Here is a 16,908-nt window from a genome sequence, read left to right as displayed (position 1 = left end):
CGCGGGCTGCGAGCGGGTGCGGGGGCCGGCGGGCGCCGGGGCCGAGTTTCTGCAAAGTTTGACCTGGTTGCCTTTCCGATGCCGCAGCGGAGCGAGGCAGCGCGGGGCGCGCCAGGCGGCTGCGGCGCGGCGCGGGGCTGAGCGGCGACAGCGCACTCACAATGATCGTAAAATAAGGAGGCGCGGGGTGGGGGCGAGAGAGCCCCGAGCCTCGGCTCTCCGCCCCCGGCCACCCCCAGCAGCCCCGAGCCAGGAGAGGGTGGGGGTCAGGGCGCCCACGCCGTCCCCAGACCCCAGTAGAGCCAGGGGACACTGCCTCGGGGAGGGGGTGGGGGCGCCCCGAGAACGTGCCCGCGGCGGGGTGAGGGGCGTCCGGAGGGCGGCGGTCCAGGCACGCGGAGCGGCCCGAGGGGCAGGTGAGTCGGCGGCGCTGCTCGGTTGGGGGCGTGCGCGCAAAAGTTCCCCGGCAGCGGCCAGCGCGCCCGACTCGCGGGGATCTGGGGCCGCTCGCGGCTGGCGAGAGGGGACAGAGGTGCCTGACGCGGCGGGGCGGGGTCACTTCGCATTCCGGGGGTCGGCGGACCCCGGCCCTGGAAGGGGCGCGCGCCCGATCAGACCGGCCTAGGGGTGGCACTGCTGGCCCCGGGGGCCAAAGGGTCCCGGGCTGGGAAAGGGCGCCTAACACTGGCGGCGAGGCGGTGGGAGCAGTGCCAGGGCAAGTCCTCGCCGCCCACTGCAGGGTCAGCCGGTCGCCCCCTCACCCCGCCCCCGGGCAGGAGGCAGGAGGCAGGAGGGTGTCAGCGGAGATGTCACGGGCGGCGATTATTTGCTGGTGTGCGCGGTCCTGCGGCCGCCACTGACGGGGCGGGCGGGGGGGGAGGGAGCCGCCGCCTCCGGGGAGACCGCCCAGAGCTGCGCCGTCAGCTCCGCAGCTTGCGCTCAGAGCACACGCGTCGCCGCCCCCGCGCGCCCCCCCAGCAAAGTTGGGCTGAACTTAGAGGCCGGCCTGACGCCCTGTCCCTTCCACCTCCCACCAGGTCCTCGGCGGCCGCGGCGAGCCAGGCGTCCCGAGCGCAGCCCCGGGACTTCGCACGGCGACCAGCAGCGACAGCGACAGCGGCGAGGGGGACGCGGCGCCCGCGTGGGGACGTCCAGCCCGCGCCCCTAGTGGGCGCCGACGGGGACCCGCGCCGCGCTGCTCCGGCACCGGCGAGTGGCCCGAGCCCAGAGCGTGCCTGCTGGAAGCCAAGGGTGGGCGCTCGCCCCCGAGCGCGCCCGGACCCCGCGGATTGAACAGAAACTGCTCCACTGCCGCGGCCCCGCCGGGCGAGCGGCCGCGAGCTGTTCCCGAAGGGAGCGCGTGCGGAAGGCCGGAGGGCAGGAAGTCGGGCTTCTGCAGCGAGGGTGGCGCGACCGCGCGGGGACCGAGTCTTCCTTATTTATGTGTCAGCCAGCGCTCGCCTTCTTCCTCCGAAGACTTCAGGGAGAGCTCCGGGCTGCCATCCCCGCGTGTGAGGCACAGAAGCGCCGGGTGTCAGAATAACATGATTATGCATTAAACTCCAAACTTTTCTTTTTTTAACCCAAAGAATATCGGTGATTTTTGTCCACTGCTAGGAGAAGAAGAGAGAGCCCAGGGCTCTTGAAATGCAGCAAAATCCTTATTTATAAACAGGCCGCGGTAGTGATATGCAGCCCCCCTACACTCTGTGAGTTTTCTATCCTATGGATATCCGTCTTGAGATTTAGATTGGAGAGCAGCGCTGTGTGCACTGGGTCCGGCAGCCTCCATCCTTTCAATGCCCGGTTTTCTCTGGGACTGCTGGCCTTGCCTGGAGATCAGAGCGGTCCTGTGTGCCATGGGCTGTATTCAGAGCATCGGAGGCAAAGCCAGAGTCTTCCGGGAAGGGATCACGGTGATTGATGTTAAAGCCTCTATCGACCCCATCCCCACCAGCATTGACGAGTCCTCCAGCGTAGTGCTCCGCTATCGGACGCCCCACTTCCGGGCCTCGGCCCAGGTGGTCATGCCGCCCATTCCCAAGAAGGAGACGTGGATCGTTGGCTGGATTCAGGCGTGCAGCCACATGGAGTTCTACAACCAGTATGGCGAGCAGGGCATGTGAGTACTGCCCCGAAGCAAGCTTTGGGGACTGCCGAGGGTGGCCGAGCTTGGAGGCCTGGGGGGAGGGTGTAGATACATGGAGAGAGGGGCCTTCCGTGGGCCAGAGGGAAGCTGCAGGCAGACACGGAAGTGGCCTCTGAGTCCTCTTTGGCCAGGTGACTCTCTGGAGAGTTTGCCTGTTGATCCAGATTGGGGTCATGGCTCAAGGACCTACCCTGCCACTGTCCCTGGCCCCTGGGGTGCCTATGCCCTTCCTTGCAAGATGCCGAGAAAGCAGAGGAACATTCCTCTCATGCCTCTTTGGCAAAGCAAGTGTGCCATCTGCCCTAGGAGTGTCAGTACCGTCAGGGGTCACCAGAGAGGCTGCAGCTCTGCCCCAGGCTCAGGCCCCGTGGGGCACATGGCAGACACTCGGGGCCCTCTGAAGCCCCCAGACTTCTTTATACGGGCTTTGTGGTTGGTCTCGGTTGTCTCTCTGGCGTTTTCAAATGCACATCAGGACCTGGGGGATGCTTCGCTTTTCCGAAAGCGCTGTGTTTGAGAGTGCGGTTAGTTTTAGCAACCTGGTTTGCTTTGCGATGTAGAGCTTTCTGCCTCCAAGGCAGAAGGCCACTTTATGCAGATGTCGAATATCAGTGCCCAGTGTCCCTCTGGTGGGGCCCTAACTAGGAGCAGCTAAGAGGAGCCCACTGGCCTCTTCTCTGCAGCCTGGTCTCTGGAATGCTCCTAGGATGTTGTAGGTCTCTGTAAGGACAGTGGACCCCTGGGGCTTCTTTTTTGGCATGCTCCTTGACCCCAGGGAAGGCCATACTAAAGTGGAAAGAGCAGCAGTAGACAAAGGGAAAAGTGACTTAACTTGAAGAGTCACCCTGAGACAGCGGTGGTGAAAATAGCTGTTTCCGAGTATGAGGACCCTGTGGGTAGGCGGGCCCCGAGAGGGAGCCCCTCAATTCGACCCCCGTGGCTGGCTGTGTTCACTCCCAGAGCCTCTCTCTGCACGCCCACCCTGTGCAGCATCACTTCCCGGTTTTGCAAGTGAGGAAGAGAGGGGACACCTCCCCCAGGAGTTGGAGCTTATCACTGATTTCAGAACTTCGTAGGCCACCTGTAAACAAGAGGCGTGGAGGATGGCCAGGCACCAGATCTTGAGGCTTCTCCACTGAATGACTCCGAAGTTGTAAGAGAAACAGGAGGATCAGGCTAAAACTTAAAACCAGGGTGTACCCATGCGCTCCCGAAGGGGTGCACGTGGCCATGTCCGGAGGCGCCTGCCCCACAACCTGATTTCTGTGCCGAGCCCCTCACGTCTCAAGAGCAGCTGTTAATCCAGTCCAGGTGGGGGGCTCCCTCTCCATTCCAAGAAGGGAAACATGATTCTTAGTTATTTACCGAGGACCTTTTCTAAGAAGTCTTAAGCTCAGAAACCTCCTCGGGCTTTGCAAGGCACCCAGGACAGTTGTTAAGAAACAAAGGTTTTTTTAGGGGTTTTAGGCTAAGCCTCACTCCTTCCCTAGAAGGGGTAGGGAAGCCAGAGAGTTGTTTTGAACTTGGGATTCTAGTGAGACCTATGCAGTGTGTGGTGGGGAGGGAACAGGCCTGGCTGAGGTATAGCCTGGCTTCTCCCTGACCCGGAGCCTCAGTTTCCCTGTCTGTACACAGGAGCTTGCAGATGTCTTCAGGCGCTGCAGGCCTCATTCTTCATGTCGTGGCTCTGAGTACGTTCTGACGCTGTGGCAGGATCCAGGCCTGAGAGTCAGGAACCTGAGACGACCTTGCCCTGACTGTGCCAGTCCCCAGTTCCTGGTTAGAAGAGCCTCGTGCATACTTAGACTTTGCAGTCAAGCAGACCTGGGCGGGAGGCCAGGCTCTGCCACTTTCCAGGGTGCCACCCTAGGCAAGTCTCTTAGCCACTCTGAGCCTTGGTTTACTCATCTGCAAACTGGGGCTAAGAATAGTCCCTTCCCTGTGGCTCACTGGGAGAATTACTCAGACAGCATTTGCCAAGCAGTCAGCACTGCACCAAGCACGTGGTGAATACTGAACGCAAGCGGTGATCGTCCTTCACGTTGTTGTTACTGTGACTGTTATTCCATCAGACGGGAGTGGCTGCAACTACAGAATTAGGACCAGCCCGTGTCAACTGCTCCTTGCACCGAATTCTCTCCCCAGCCTTGGTCTTCCTCTTTCACACAGGGCCCGCTCTCTGACTTGTAAACATTTAAAAATGGCATCAGTCACGAACAGTTTGCGTCTTACAGTGGCTCAGGGCCATTGTCATTGCTCTCAGCTTGCCCAACGGTTCCCTTTGCTCCCTCCCTGTCTCTGGGCATCTCTTGCAGCACTGGGCCCCCGGGCCGCACCCAGCCCATTCTCCCTGGGTCCGAGGCCGGGTGTGTACTCCCAGCTGAGATAGGACCAGCCCCAGGGACAGGATGAGTCTGAGGCTTCTTGGGAGGGGCGCTCGGGGCAGTCAGGCAGAGCCACGACCAGTGCTGGCTCTGGGCCGTGACTCGGCAGCCTCAGAGGTTCCGCTTTGTCATCTGTAAGTGAGGATAAGGCCAGGACTCACTGCAGGCCGCTGTGAGGTTTGGTGAGAGGACAGGTGCAGGTGACCATCCTGTGGCTGAAACGCAGACGTGGGGGCTGCTGACCACGCCTCACTATTCAACAGAACCGTGCTAAGGAACCGGACTGCTGAGTAGCGCGGTTCCGCCGAGCCCACGCCCCCTGGAAACAAACGCGGGGAAGCCTGGATGTGGCTCCTTCCTGAGTGGAAATAGAAGCGTTTAGGTGGCATTTCAAAGACCTTTCTTGTCTTCCCGACCCCCCGCCTCCTGTGATAAGTACTGTTTTAGTTTTAAGCCCTGTGGCATGAAAGAAAGTGGAGTGGTGAGTTGTAATTCGGTGAGATTGACCAGAAACCTCAGCCAGCCTAGACTTGTCCTGTCGCGCTGCCTGGCCCAGGCTGGGACAGGTCTTCACACGGGGCAGTGGGGTGGGGCGTCCCGTGTATGGCAGGGTGCTGAGCCTTGCCCACTTAATGCCAGGAGCACCTCCCCCACGTGGTGACAGTCAAAAGTGTCTTTAGACAGGGCCCAATGTCCCCTGGGAGGGGTGTGAGAACCGCTGGACTCAACCCAGACAGTTTGAATCATTAAAATGAAACCCGGGCAGTGGGCTTTAGTGGCCTGAGGAGGGGACAGCCAGGTGGCCAGGAGTAGGTTAGGGCTTTGGTTCTTTACAAATGGGCTTGTATTCAAAACATTAATTCCAAATACTTAACCGAAATCCATAATACCCCCGAACATTATCCCTGCTTGAGATTAATCTCCAAGCTAGGAGGAGAACTGGTTAGAATGACATTCTGGGTTTGAAATATTTAAAGTGGGACAATAAAAACCCCACCACCTCAGTAACACCCTGACTTTCCAGACACGCGCTGGGAAAGGGCGAGCTTCTCTGTGCCAGCTTGAGGATTCTATATGGTTTTGGGTCCAACCCACAGCGCTTTAAAAGCCAACCCCCCTCCAAATTGTTGGAGACACCTGCCTCCACAGCCTGTCCCCCGCAATTCCTCAACTGCCACCTGTCAGCTGGCAAGAGTCTTCTAAGTGACAAGTCACAATTTCTCGCCTGTGTGGGAGACATTCCACGTTATCCCTGCTTTGCCCTTCTTGGGAGCCCTCAGGGAACCTGGCCCACGGCCAAGGCCAAGAATTCTGCCAAAGGGCAGACTTGGGGGCAAGGGGCAGGTCTCTTTGGGTTGACAGTACCACCTCACTGTGCCCGTGTCTAGCAGGATGTGGATCTCAGCTCCACACCCTTGGGCCGGTCTCTTAACCTTCCTGAGCCTCACTGTTCCCATCTATGAAATGGGAATACTGGTGCCTCCCTCATGAGTTTGCTACAATGAGCGCTTAGCCCAGTGCCTGGTGCATAGCTGCACTCAGTCCGAGGCAGCTATCCATACCGTCGTTATGAATGACTAATGATTGTTCATTATGCGATACCTGTCGGAGAGTCGGCATGAAGATTGCTGTATTTTGCTGCAGTTGTTACCTCCCCCTACTCTTGGGTTTCAAGTCCCTGTCCGCAGCACGCGGGCCTCGGGCCACGAGACCTTTGAGGGTCTTTCCGGCCAAGATGTGTGCTGGCAGCTGCTGCCACAGTGCAGGAGAGGCGGGTGGGAGAGGGCAGGGCCTGGGCGGGGGGCCGCCCTGTGCTGCTGGGGTGATGCTGGGAACAGCTGCTCTGGGACCCCCTTTCCAGCCGCTATCTCTGAGTGTTCTCTCTGGACCTCAGGAGGTCCTCATTTTATGATGAGGACACAGCCTCTGAGGCCTGAAGCTGCTGCAGGAGGAGGCTTGCTTGGAGCCAGCAGATCTGGGAACAGGCCATGGAGGAATGTCCCTGGTGACCACGTGGCCTCTTCCTGAAGCCCGGGCCTGCGCTTCAGGCTCCGCACAGAACAATGGAGGACGAGGCTTCCTCTCTGTGACCGGAAGGCGGCCTCCCCCATCTGCTGGGCCCTGGCGGAGGCGAGGGCGGTGTGGGTGGGAGAGGGAAGTCCCTCTTTCAAGGGCTTAGGGTGGGAGGAAGTGGGGGGGATGGCCCAGCCCAAGGAAAACTCCCCCTGGACCTGCCCTGGCCAAGCCACCTCTGGCTGTTCCCAGAGACGTGTGGGAAGGTACCGATGGCCGTAGTAATTAGGGAAATGGCAAATTAAATGCCCACGTCCTTTTCTTGCTGATCAGAGGGGAGCCTCCTTACCGATCGTTGTGATAAGGAAAACCCCCATCTATTACGTAGCACAGCAGCCCCCTGAGACACCCCACCCCTCACGGAAGACCCGCATTAGCATAATACTAACCTGACACCTGGCACATCAGCATAACACTAACCTGACACCTGGCACATCAGCATAACACTAAACCTATTACCTGGTGCCTCAGCAAAACACTAAAGCTATTTATTACGTTGTGCAGCAACTAACTTAACCTATTACCTGGCGGGCATTAGTCACCTGAGACCCCACCCCTTGCATCACCCCAACTTAATAAAAGTGGGAAAAATTGGGTAGACGGGGCTCAGAATTTGGTGGCGAGACCCCCCTGAGCCCGCGGCCAATAAACCTTGATTCTCCGACTCTCCGTGTGCCGCTCGGTTTGTCCTCGGGACCGCTCGCTGTAACACTTGCCGTAACAGTTCCGGGGGCACAGTTTAGGCAGCTCCTGCGCGGTGAGCTTGGCGGTGCCGGGTACAACTTGCAAGTGTGGGGCCTTCGCCTCGGCGCTTCTCATTTTAGCATCTAGGGCCTGGAGTGTCAGAGGCATCTGAAAAATAGTCTTTGAACAGATGAATTAAGGCACGTGTGCACGCAAGAACTGTACTTAAAGATACACGTGTGAGGGTGTTAACTGCAGCATGTTCCTGCCAGCAAAAAGCCACGAACCACTCCAGTGTCCCTGCACAGGGGTGAAGTGACGGTCTGTCTGCACACAGAATATGCCATGGCAGAGCTGTAGATGTTCCCATGTGGGAAAGTACTATTTAATATATTGTTACATTAAAAAAAGTTGTAAAAAACATGCAGAGTAGGAACTCGTTTTATTGAAAACACTCATGTTGGGTACGTATCCTGTGTGTATGCAGAGAGCAAGGTCTAGAAGGATGTTTACCCAGTCGAATGTGGTGCGGAACCTCAGCGGGGGAGGGGCACGGAGGGCACCATGGCTTTCGGTTTTCACTTCATACCTTTCTTTCTGGCGTGCTTTTTTTTTTTTGGAAACGAAAAGCAAATATTTTATAACTAAAAACTGAAATTGAAAGGCACTGTTGATCTATCCTGCACATGTTGGAGCCCAGGGGCCCAGGGCTGTGGCCTGGGTTAAGAGGGGTGAGGTAGGCAGGGGGAGGGTGGCCCGGAGCTGAAAGGAGGGGGAGGTTGGAGGGGTGGTGGTTGTTGGGGGGAGCCCAGGAACAGGCCCTGTGGGAGGTTTTAACCTCCAGCCCCTGCCCTGCTGGTGAGCGGGGCCTAGTGGCCTGGTGGTGGCAGGGACAAAGGGGCAGCCAGAGGCCTGGGGCGGAAAGCAGGAAACCAGGATCCCTGTGCATCTGGTGTGGGATGGGGGCTCTCGGGCTTCAGTTTCTACAAAATTGTCAAACTTTTACAGAATGTGTACTTTTTTGCAAATTTTACCAAATTATAGTATCTGGGCTGGGCACAGTGGCTCAGGCCTGTAATCCCAGTGCTTTGGGAGGATCACTTGAGCCCAGGAGTTGGAGGCTGCAATGAGCTATGATGATGCCACTGCACTCTAGCCCGGGTTACAGGGCAAGACACTGTCTCAAAACAAGAAAAGAAAAGAAAAGAAACAAAATCTCTCTCTCTCTCTATATATATATATATCTCACTATCTATATATCTAGCATATCCAACCCATTATTCCAAAAATGTTTCTTAGAGGAGACTAAAGAGACTAAATTTAGTTGAGTTTTTAAAAAAGCGATTAATTTTAAGGAAAAAAATTAAGTAAGAATACAGGCCATGTGTAGACAGGATCAAAATGAAGGAGGAGATGTGCTGTTTGGTATACTTGACCCTGAGACAAAGTGGACTTGAATCTTCCTGCTCTAGAGTCCTGAACTCCAGCCCCATGGCCCGGGGGTTCATAGAGAGAGCCCTGGGGACCCAGAGACTTTGGGAAGAGAGATGGGGATCCCAGGGCTGGAGGGGGCTTTGCTCATGTTGGTGGGGAGGCCCAGGCCCAGGCCCCAGCCCCCTGCCTGGTGTGCAGGACCAAGCCATTGCTGTGAGAAGAGACCAGAGCCCTCGTTGGGCCACTCTTCCTGATGAAATAGGGAAAGGGGTGCTTCTGTCAGCTTGGTCCAAGGTCATGGAGGTGGCAAGTCACATCCCTTCACTCTGAGACATACCTGCCTCCAAAGCCTCTGGCCGTCCCTGGCTTCCATCACCTTGTACAGAAAGGCCTTCCTGTGGGGCCAGCTTCTGGCTGCAGGCTGGGCCTGGAGCCCTGGGTTGGGGCCACCCCACAGGGTGAGACCCCCACCCACACCGAGTTGTTGTCCCCTTGGTGGCAGCCTCAACCCCATCCCTGACCTCCAGTAAAGGCCCTTCTGTAATCCCTTCAGACTCCCACTCTCAGTTGGTCGTGCTGCTCCGTGTGTGTGTGTGTGTGTGTGTGTGTGTTTGTGTGTGTGTGCAGGTTTGGGCGAGGTTCTGTCAGAGACAGGTGAGTAAGAGCTGGCTCAGGCTGTGCGCCTTGGCCTGGTTGTTTCCCAATTGTGTGACCCTGAACCTGGCTTCTAACTTCCCCAAGTCTCCTCTAAAATGCGCTCCACGCATGTGGCAGGCGCAGCTGTGCCAGGAGCATACTGTGCTGAAGTGACCGCCCGCCCTGCGAGTGGCTATTGCAGCTGCAGCTCTGCAGGGCCAGCAGGGGCACCAATCTGGGGGCCCCAGGCTCCTCACAGGGACCCCTTGAGGGCTCGGGGCCCTGGGGGAGACCCAGCATGTTGCTAACTGACATCGATTCAGGCCACAGCATTGATTGTGCCTGATTCTGGGCCTGGCGCTGTGACAAATCCTGGATATGTGGTGAAGAGGACAGCAGTCCTCCCCTGCCCTCCCGGCCTCGTGGTCTGTCTGGGGAAGAGACTGACAGCAAATGAGCACACAGTCATTGACTCACCCTCGTGTGTGGGCCATGGAGCAGCAGGAGGAGGAGCCAGTGGTGTCGAAAGCGGGGGCACCTGGCCAGTGTGAAGGGTCCAGGCAGGCGTCTCTGGGGTGGTGGCTCCAGAGCTGAGCGATGAACAGCTACTAGCTAGGACGGGAGCGTGGGGGGTGGGGGAACGCTGCCCCCAGGAGGAGGCCCTGAGATGGAAGGGCATGGCCCACGAGAGGAGCTGAGAATGCCTGGTGGGTCTGGAGCCCAGGGAGGATGTGCGCCTGTGTGGGTGTGCGTGCACGTGGGCACGTGGGCACGTGTGGGGCTCTGGGCTTCGGCTGCATCTGGCTTTAAGGGGAATGGGGAGTCATGGCAGGTTTGGTTTAAGAGGGTTGGAGCAACTGATCAGATTTGTGTTTTAAGGATCCCTTGGGTTTCTGGGAGGAGAACAGATTGTAGGAGGTGGGGAGCCCAGGGAGGGGTGAGGCCAGGGTGGGGACAGAGGAGAAGGGGACCTCCTTGAGGCAGGAGGGAGGCTCAGGGATGGTGCTGGCTGTGGGGGCACAGGGTCCCCATCGCTGCAGGCCGGGCCAGCCACTCTGTCCATCCCCTTCACGGCTTCATGGCCAGTGTCGATGGCAGGTGCCCTGCGGACATCCTCTGGGCGGGTGATGGTGGGGCCACAGCAGGACAGGACCTTTGGGACTTGAAGTGGGGCCCAGAAAGCATCCTGAGGCCAGGTTCTAGCCTGGACTTGCCTGCCGTCCTTTGGATTTGCACACCTAAGAGGATGAGGACGGGGTGTGCTGGCGGCCTGCTGGGTTCACAGACTGGGCAGTCGCCCTGCGCCCGGCGTGGTCAGTGCTCTGCTGTCGCTGTGCTGAACAAGAGCTCTGCGTTGTCTTCTGTGCTGGACCCACGGGCTCTGTGGCCGGTCTTGCCTTGAAGGCCAGCAGGGGCCAGTGAGAGGTAACAGGAGGGACCTGGGAGGGCTCCGTGCCTGTCCCTCAGCCATGCCAGGACTGACACAAAACACCCTAGGGTCTGGGAAGAAGGTGGCTGTAGCGATAGGATCAAAGTCTGAGAAGTCGGGGGGCAGGAACCAGGCGCGTTTCAACTTATTCACAAGCCCCTTACTCCAAACAGACCTTTGACGAAGCCCCGGGTGCCAGCACGGCCGGGTGTGTGGGCGCCGTGGGGTAGGGGCCTGTGGTCCAGTGCCAGGTGTGGAGGAGGCTCCGTGTGTGCAGGGCTGGGGTCTGGGTTCACTCCTCCACCCCGTCTAGCCGAGACCCGAGGGTCGGCCTGACGCTCAAGGTCACTGCAGGACAGACGTCAGGAGGTCTTACAGAGGCGGCGGAACCATGTGGGACATTACTCTGAGCGTGTGTGTAACCTGAAAATGCAAACTAAGTTAAAAAGGGCATGGATACCTCTCGGTCCTTTGGTTACGACAGAGGGGTCTGTTCGCCGTTCTGTGGTGAACCTATCTTGTCCTTCCTCAATAAACTTTGTTTCACGCTTGCAAGAAAAAAAAATAGACACACCTCTAACTGACACAGCTGCCCTCAAACGGTTTCCAGAAGTTTCCACTTAGTGCCGCTGAGTGTGCCAGGCAGCACGCATTAATGCATTTGCTCATCGCAGACACAGCGGGCAGGGCAGGGCAGGTGGGGTTATCAGGGGCTACAGGTTGGAGTGCAGAGTTTGAGACTTGGTCACAGAACTCGTCGCCAGGGCCGAGGCTGCGGCCAGGACCACGGGGAGGCCCACGCGGGCCTTGTGATGATTTGAAAACCGATGCCCTTGGTCTGGGCTCTGAGTGATACCCCATGTGAGACACTGCCATTGCCAGCTCAGGAGAATCGTCACCTGGCTGTGACTGAGCCGGGGCTTGGGCATGTTGGGGCTGGGGAAAGGAAAGGAAACCCCAAGGCTGGGGTCAGAGAGGGGCCATGCTGGTGCTAAGCCCACTCCCCAAAGCAAGGCCTTCAGCTCTTTAGAAGTGAAAGGGGCCACGGCAGGAGCAAAGTTCCTTTTGCAACTTTGCTTTTGGCATTAAAAAAAAAAAAAAAAAATAGAAAGAAAGAAAAACTTTCCCAAGCAGGTGAAGGCACTGTGAGAGGTCAGGGTGGCTGTTTCCTCTTGAACCGGGAGGCACCAGCTGAGGAGAGAGTCAGGCCCGGGCCTTGGTCCCTCACCCTGTCTACCTGGGGACAGGATCTGCAGGCTCAGGCCTGTCATGCCCCCACCCGCTGCCGTGGGGACCCCCAGGTCTCAGAGACTGCTGGTGCTTCAGCCGCCTGAGGCCAGAGCGCCGCCAGGTTCCCGCCAGGTTCCCTCGGGGCCAGGTTCCCTCGGGGCCAGGTTCCCTCGGGGCCGGGCAGGGAGGATGCATTTCAGTAGAGGAATGCGTTTTTTATTATGATAAAGCCCACACAACATCAGATTTGCCATTTTAACCATTTTTAAGTGTACAGTTCAGTGGCATCAAGCACATTCATATTGTTGTGCAGCCGTCACCACCGTCCTTCTCCAGAACTTTTTCATCTTCCCAAACTGCAACTCTGTCCCCAGGAAACACTCACTGCCCACCCGCCTCCCCCAGCCCCAGGCAACCTCCCTTCCACTTCCTGTCTACGAATTTGACTACTCTGGGTACCTGATGTAAGTGGAATCACACAGTATTTGCCATTTTGTGTTGTGCTTAATTCACTTACCGTAATGTCCTCAAGGTTCATCCGTGTTGTAGCAAGGGTCAGAATCTCCTTCTTTAAGGCTGAAGAATAGTCCATTCGTGGCAGGACCACATTTTGTTCACCCTTTTATCTGCCGATAGACTCTGGGGTTCCACCTTTGGCTGTTGTGAACAGTGCTGGAGACAGAATGCATTTTTAAAGGACGTCGGTTCTTGGAGAGCACCCTCCACACGTGGGTGTGCGGACAGCGCACTGGCTCAGGGTGTCCCGAGCTTCAAGGTGCTCGGGACGGACCAGGCCAGGCCCCCGGGTCCCAGGCGCCACTACTTAGCCAGATCTCCTTGGGAAAAGTCACCTCACCAGCCCCCACTTCATTCCCGTAGAGACGACTGTCTGTGAGTCTGTAGGGCTAAGGGGCCCCACAGCCTGGGGTGGGCTCCCCGGACGCCAGCGTGTCCGCTTCCGCATGGGAGCGTGGGATTGGATGTCCCCAGAGCAACTTGGGACAGGCTGGCTGATCGTCTTCTGTCTGAAGGTTATTATTATAACAGTAGCAGTGATGACAGTGATGCTGACAGCCACCAATTACAGGCTGGGGAGGTCCTGCCCGCAGGCCTCTCGGTGACCCAGGGGTGTGTGATGAGTCTGGGGTCCAGTGGGGGTGGGACCTTGCCTAGGGTCTCATGCCACTGGGGGGGGGGTGGGCTGAGGCCACCCTGGGCCCCCACAGGTAAAAGCAGGTCAGGCTGACTGTGTGCTGGGCAGCGGCGTCTCTATTCGGACTGGCCTTGGTAGCTGGAACTGCGGGTTCCCCTGGCCCAGCCGCTGCAGCAAAGCCCTCTGCCGACCAGCCCCAGAGCACCCTGGAGCAGCGCCAGGCTGGGACTAAGCACAGCGTTTGGGCACTAGAGCCCTGGTCAGGTCTCCTCTGGTTCTAGTGCTCCAAAAAAGGGGGCCCACCAGGCAGGAGCAATTCTGATGCAAGCAGAAAGGAGAGTGGGCAGCCCCTGGCCCCGGGACCCTCCTGGTGCTGGCTCTGGCCTGGGCAAGGTGGAGGGGATGTAGGGGTGAGGTCACTGAAGCCCAGAGAGGGTGGGCATATGCCCAAGGTCACATGCTGGTCAGCAAGGGGCCAAGAATCATTCCCAGATATGTTGACCCAAGGCCACTGGGCTCTAGCCTCTTTCAGCCCCTAAAACTGGAGAAGGAAACTCACCTTCTAGGGGTGGGGCCAGGCCAACATGTGTCCCTATCCAGGCCCACCCTGACACACTGTGTGGCCTGGGAGAGTCCCCCAGCCCCTCAGAGCCCACCGCCACCACCTTAACCAAGGCTCAGGGCTGTGCTAGGCTGCCTGTGGCCATCCCACCAGCGTCTGGAGGCCGTGGTGCCGGTGCTGGCACACGGGCTGGGGGCACAGCATTCAGCCTGGTGCCAGGTGCGTGTCAGGGCTCAATCCTGCTGACCAGCACTAGGCTCCTCTGAGTGACAAGCTGGGGCTGCCCCAGGTCCCACTTGGGACCCAGTCCTGGTCTAAAATGGTTCTGGGACTGAAGAGGGAGCGCTGGTCCTGGGGGGTGTCTGATTCGGGATGGTGCTAGGGAACGGCATGTGGCTTTTGAGGGGCCTGTACCCGGGGGAGCCCTCGCTCACCCAACCTGATGCTGGATGTCTGTCTGACCTCCCCCTAGAAGGTAAGTGCAAAAGGGTGTCCATTCTATTCTCAGGGTCCAGGACAGCCCCTGGCCCTGGCCCTGGCCCACCATGGAACGCAGAAATCGCTTGTTGAGTGACCGAGTGAGTGAACTGGCCTTCCTTGTCCCCAGGTCCAGCTGGGAGCTCCCTGACCTCCAGGAGGGCAAGATCGAGGCCATCAGTGACTCGGACGGGGTGAACTACCCCTGGTACGGCAACACCACGGAGACGTGCACCATCGTGGGCCCCACCAAGAGAGACTCCAAGTTCATCATCAGCATGAATGACAACTTTTATCCCAGCGTCACGTGGGCTGTGCCGGTCAGTGAGAGCAATGTGGCCAAACTGACCAACATCTACCGGGACCAGAGCTTCATCACGTGGCTGGTGGCCACCAACACCTCGACCAACGACATGATCGTCCTGCAGACGCTGCACTGGCGCATGCAGCTCAGCATCGACGTGAACCCCCACCGGCCCCTGGGCCAGCGTGCGCGGCTACGGGAGCCCATCGCCCAGGACCAGCCCAAAATCCTGAGCAAGAACGAGCCCATCCCGCCCAGCGCTCTGGTCAAGCCCAATGCCAACGATGCCCAGGTCCTCATGTGGCGGCCCAAGTACGGGCAGCCGCTGGTGGTGATCCCGCCCAAGCACCGGTAACGGTCAGGGTGACCCGCTAGATTAGACTCACAAATAATAATACTGCTCAGAACAAAACCCAAACGTGCTCTGCAGTCATTCAGCAAAATATAACCATCCTACCTTCTCAGCGGGCGGCTCTCACTGTGCTCATGCCCCGGGCTGGCCTCGTGCGGAGGGGAAGACCCCCGCGTGCGCCCTCCAGGGCCACCTCTGGTCCCCCATCCTTTCCTTTTCTCACAGATTTCCCCGAGACACTGCTATTCCAGTTCTTTTTCTAAATCCCTCTTTACGAGGTTCAGGGCGGGAGGAGGAGGAGCTGGTTACTCGGGACGCAGAGGCCTTCGCTGCCGCTGCCGTGTCCGTGTCCGCACGGTGGGGGTCTGTCGCCGGCCAGCCTCCCACACTGCTCCCCTCGTCCTCCGTCATGAGGCCTTACGTAGACTTGCTTTGCCAAACTTTTGCCTTAAGCTGAATTCAAAGGAAGAAGGAGACACAGGAAAGCAGGATCTCTTCTGTGGGACTGTCCATCTGCCGCGAGCGCAGGGAGGGGCCGGGTCGGGGGGCATCCCCTGAGCCCGCCCGCTCGTCCTGGGAGAAGGGGGAGGATGGAGATTCAGACCTGAGACCAGCTGCTTATTCTTTCCTTTCAGCAGAAACAAAACCACAGGCAGGCTCTGCCCAGCAGCCCCTTCTGTCCACCCCAGGTAGAGCCCCCACCTGTGGAGAGGCGCCGTGAGCTCTGGCGGGGCAGGTCTGCCAGTGGCATCCTCCTCTTTTTTGCTTTTCTTTTCTCCGCAGCCTTAACTTGCCCTGGGCGGCTCAGGAGGAGGGATGGAGAGTCCTGTGCGCCCCGGCTGGGCCCAGGGGATGTTCACCCTCTCTGTCCTCAGGACCTGCCCACAGATGGGTCCCTGGCCATCCTCTAAGTGTGTGGCATTTCCACTTCCATCCACACTGGTCCCAAGTGCCAGGGGCCAGCCCTCAAGAAAGGCATGCACATCCCTCCCTGCACAGCGTTTTCAGACTTGAACTGGTGGCCCCAGCACCCTCGCTGGCTGTCCTCTAGCGCACTGCAGAGGAGCAGGACAGGGCTCATTCTCAGGGGCTGCTGCTCCCAGGCTCTCCTGGGTGGGGTGGGAGCTTTGGACAGGCTCTCAGTACCGGTGACAGTGACGAGGCAGAGGACAGCTGCAGAGGGCCTGAGGGCCGAGGCGTCCCTGATCCGGGAAGTCTGGGGGGACAGTCGGCCCACCCTCTGCTTCATGTCCTTAAAGGAGTAAGCGCAGGCCCAGGGCTGGGAGGCTTGAGTGGCCTGGGGAGAGGTGTCACAGCCACTCTGGAGGCTGGTCTGGCACAGTGACAACGTCAGGTGAGGACAGATATCAGGTGGCCAGTCCCCAGGACCCACCCTCCCGCTGGAGCCGCAGGACTTCCTTGGTCCTGAGCAATGTCTGCCTGGAGGCTGCTCGTGGCTCTGCCCGGGGCCACCGCTGCCAGCTCGCCAAACCCCCAACCCCACCCCAGGCTGTGCTCACACTAATAATATTCAAGCACAGAACACCGTCGGATAAGAAAAATACCCCATTTCTGCTGCAGATGAGCCACTTGTAGGAGTCTCAGTGACAACGTAGGAGGGTGTGGATGCCTGAATCCTCGCCCTGCTCCTACGTCCACGTGATGTATTTATTCAAGGGGTGCTTAACGTCCAGTCAGCCTCTGCCAGTTAGTCTCGGAGCCCAGCTCCTGCCCGGAGGCCAGCTGGCGCGGTGCTTAGGGGCCCTTGGTGGGGCTGGGACCTCCCCCCTAGAAACTGCAGGTTCCTGTTTGTGAGGATGGAGGCCGCGCCACCCAGAGAGGCAGCATTGAGTGGCGGAACCACGGGGTCCCAGCTGTACCTGCGAGGGCAGGCTGGGGAGGGGCTGGCCTGGGACTTGGCCTCCTGCCTGGGGAGAGGTCCCCATACAACTCAGGTTTTTGTTGCACTAGAGGAGCCGGGGCCCTGTCAGGGGTCAGGAGGGGGTTTGCTGCGCTGGGCTGGGGCATCACAAAGGCGTTC

The 16,908-nt window shown here is 58.7% G+C and overlaps 1 protein-coding gene across 1 annotated transcript; it reads left to right on the top strand.

Annotated features, from left to right (window-relative positions):
- Positions 1 to 1,278: 1,278 nt before the first annotated feature.
- Positions 1,279 to 15,543, top strand: FAM78A (family with sequence similarity 78 member A). The gene is made up of 2 exons (XM_069474768.1): positions 1,279 to 2,122; positions 14,342 to 15,543. Exons 1-2 carry the CDS (start codon positions 1,800 to 1,802, stop codon positions 14,868 to 14,870), a joined length of 852 nt encoding a protein of 283 aa, XP_069330869.1. The 5' UTR covers positions 1,279 to 1,799; the 3' UTR covers positions 14,871 to 15,543.
- Positions 15,544 to 16,908: the final 1,365 nt, after the last annotated feature.

The sequence above is a fragment of the Eulemur rufifrons genome, chromosome 7 (assembly GCF_041146395.1).
Source record: "Eulemur rufifrons isolate Redbay chromosome 7, OSU_ERuf_1, whole genome shotgun sequence".
In the NCBI taxonomy this organism is placed as follows: Eukaryota; Metazoa; Chordata; class Mammalia; order Primates; family Lemuridae; genus Eulemur; species Eulemur rufifrons.
Note: the sequence above shows the minus strand (reverse complement) of the source record. Positions and strands in the feature narration are given on the sequence as shown.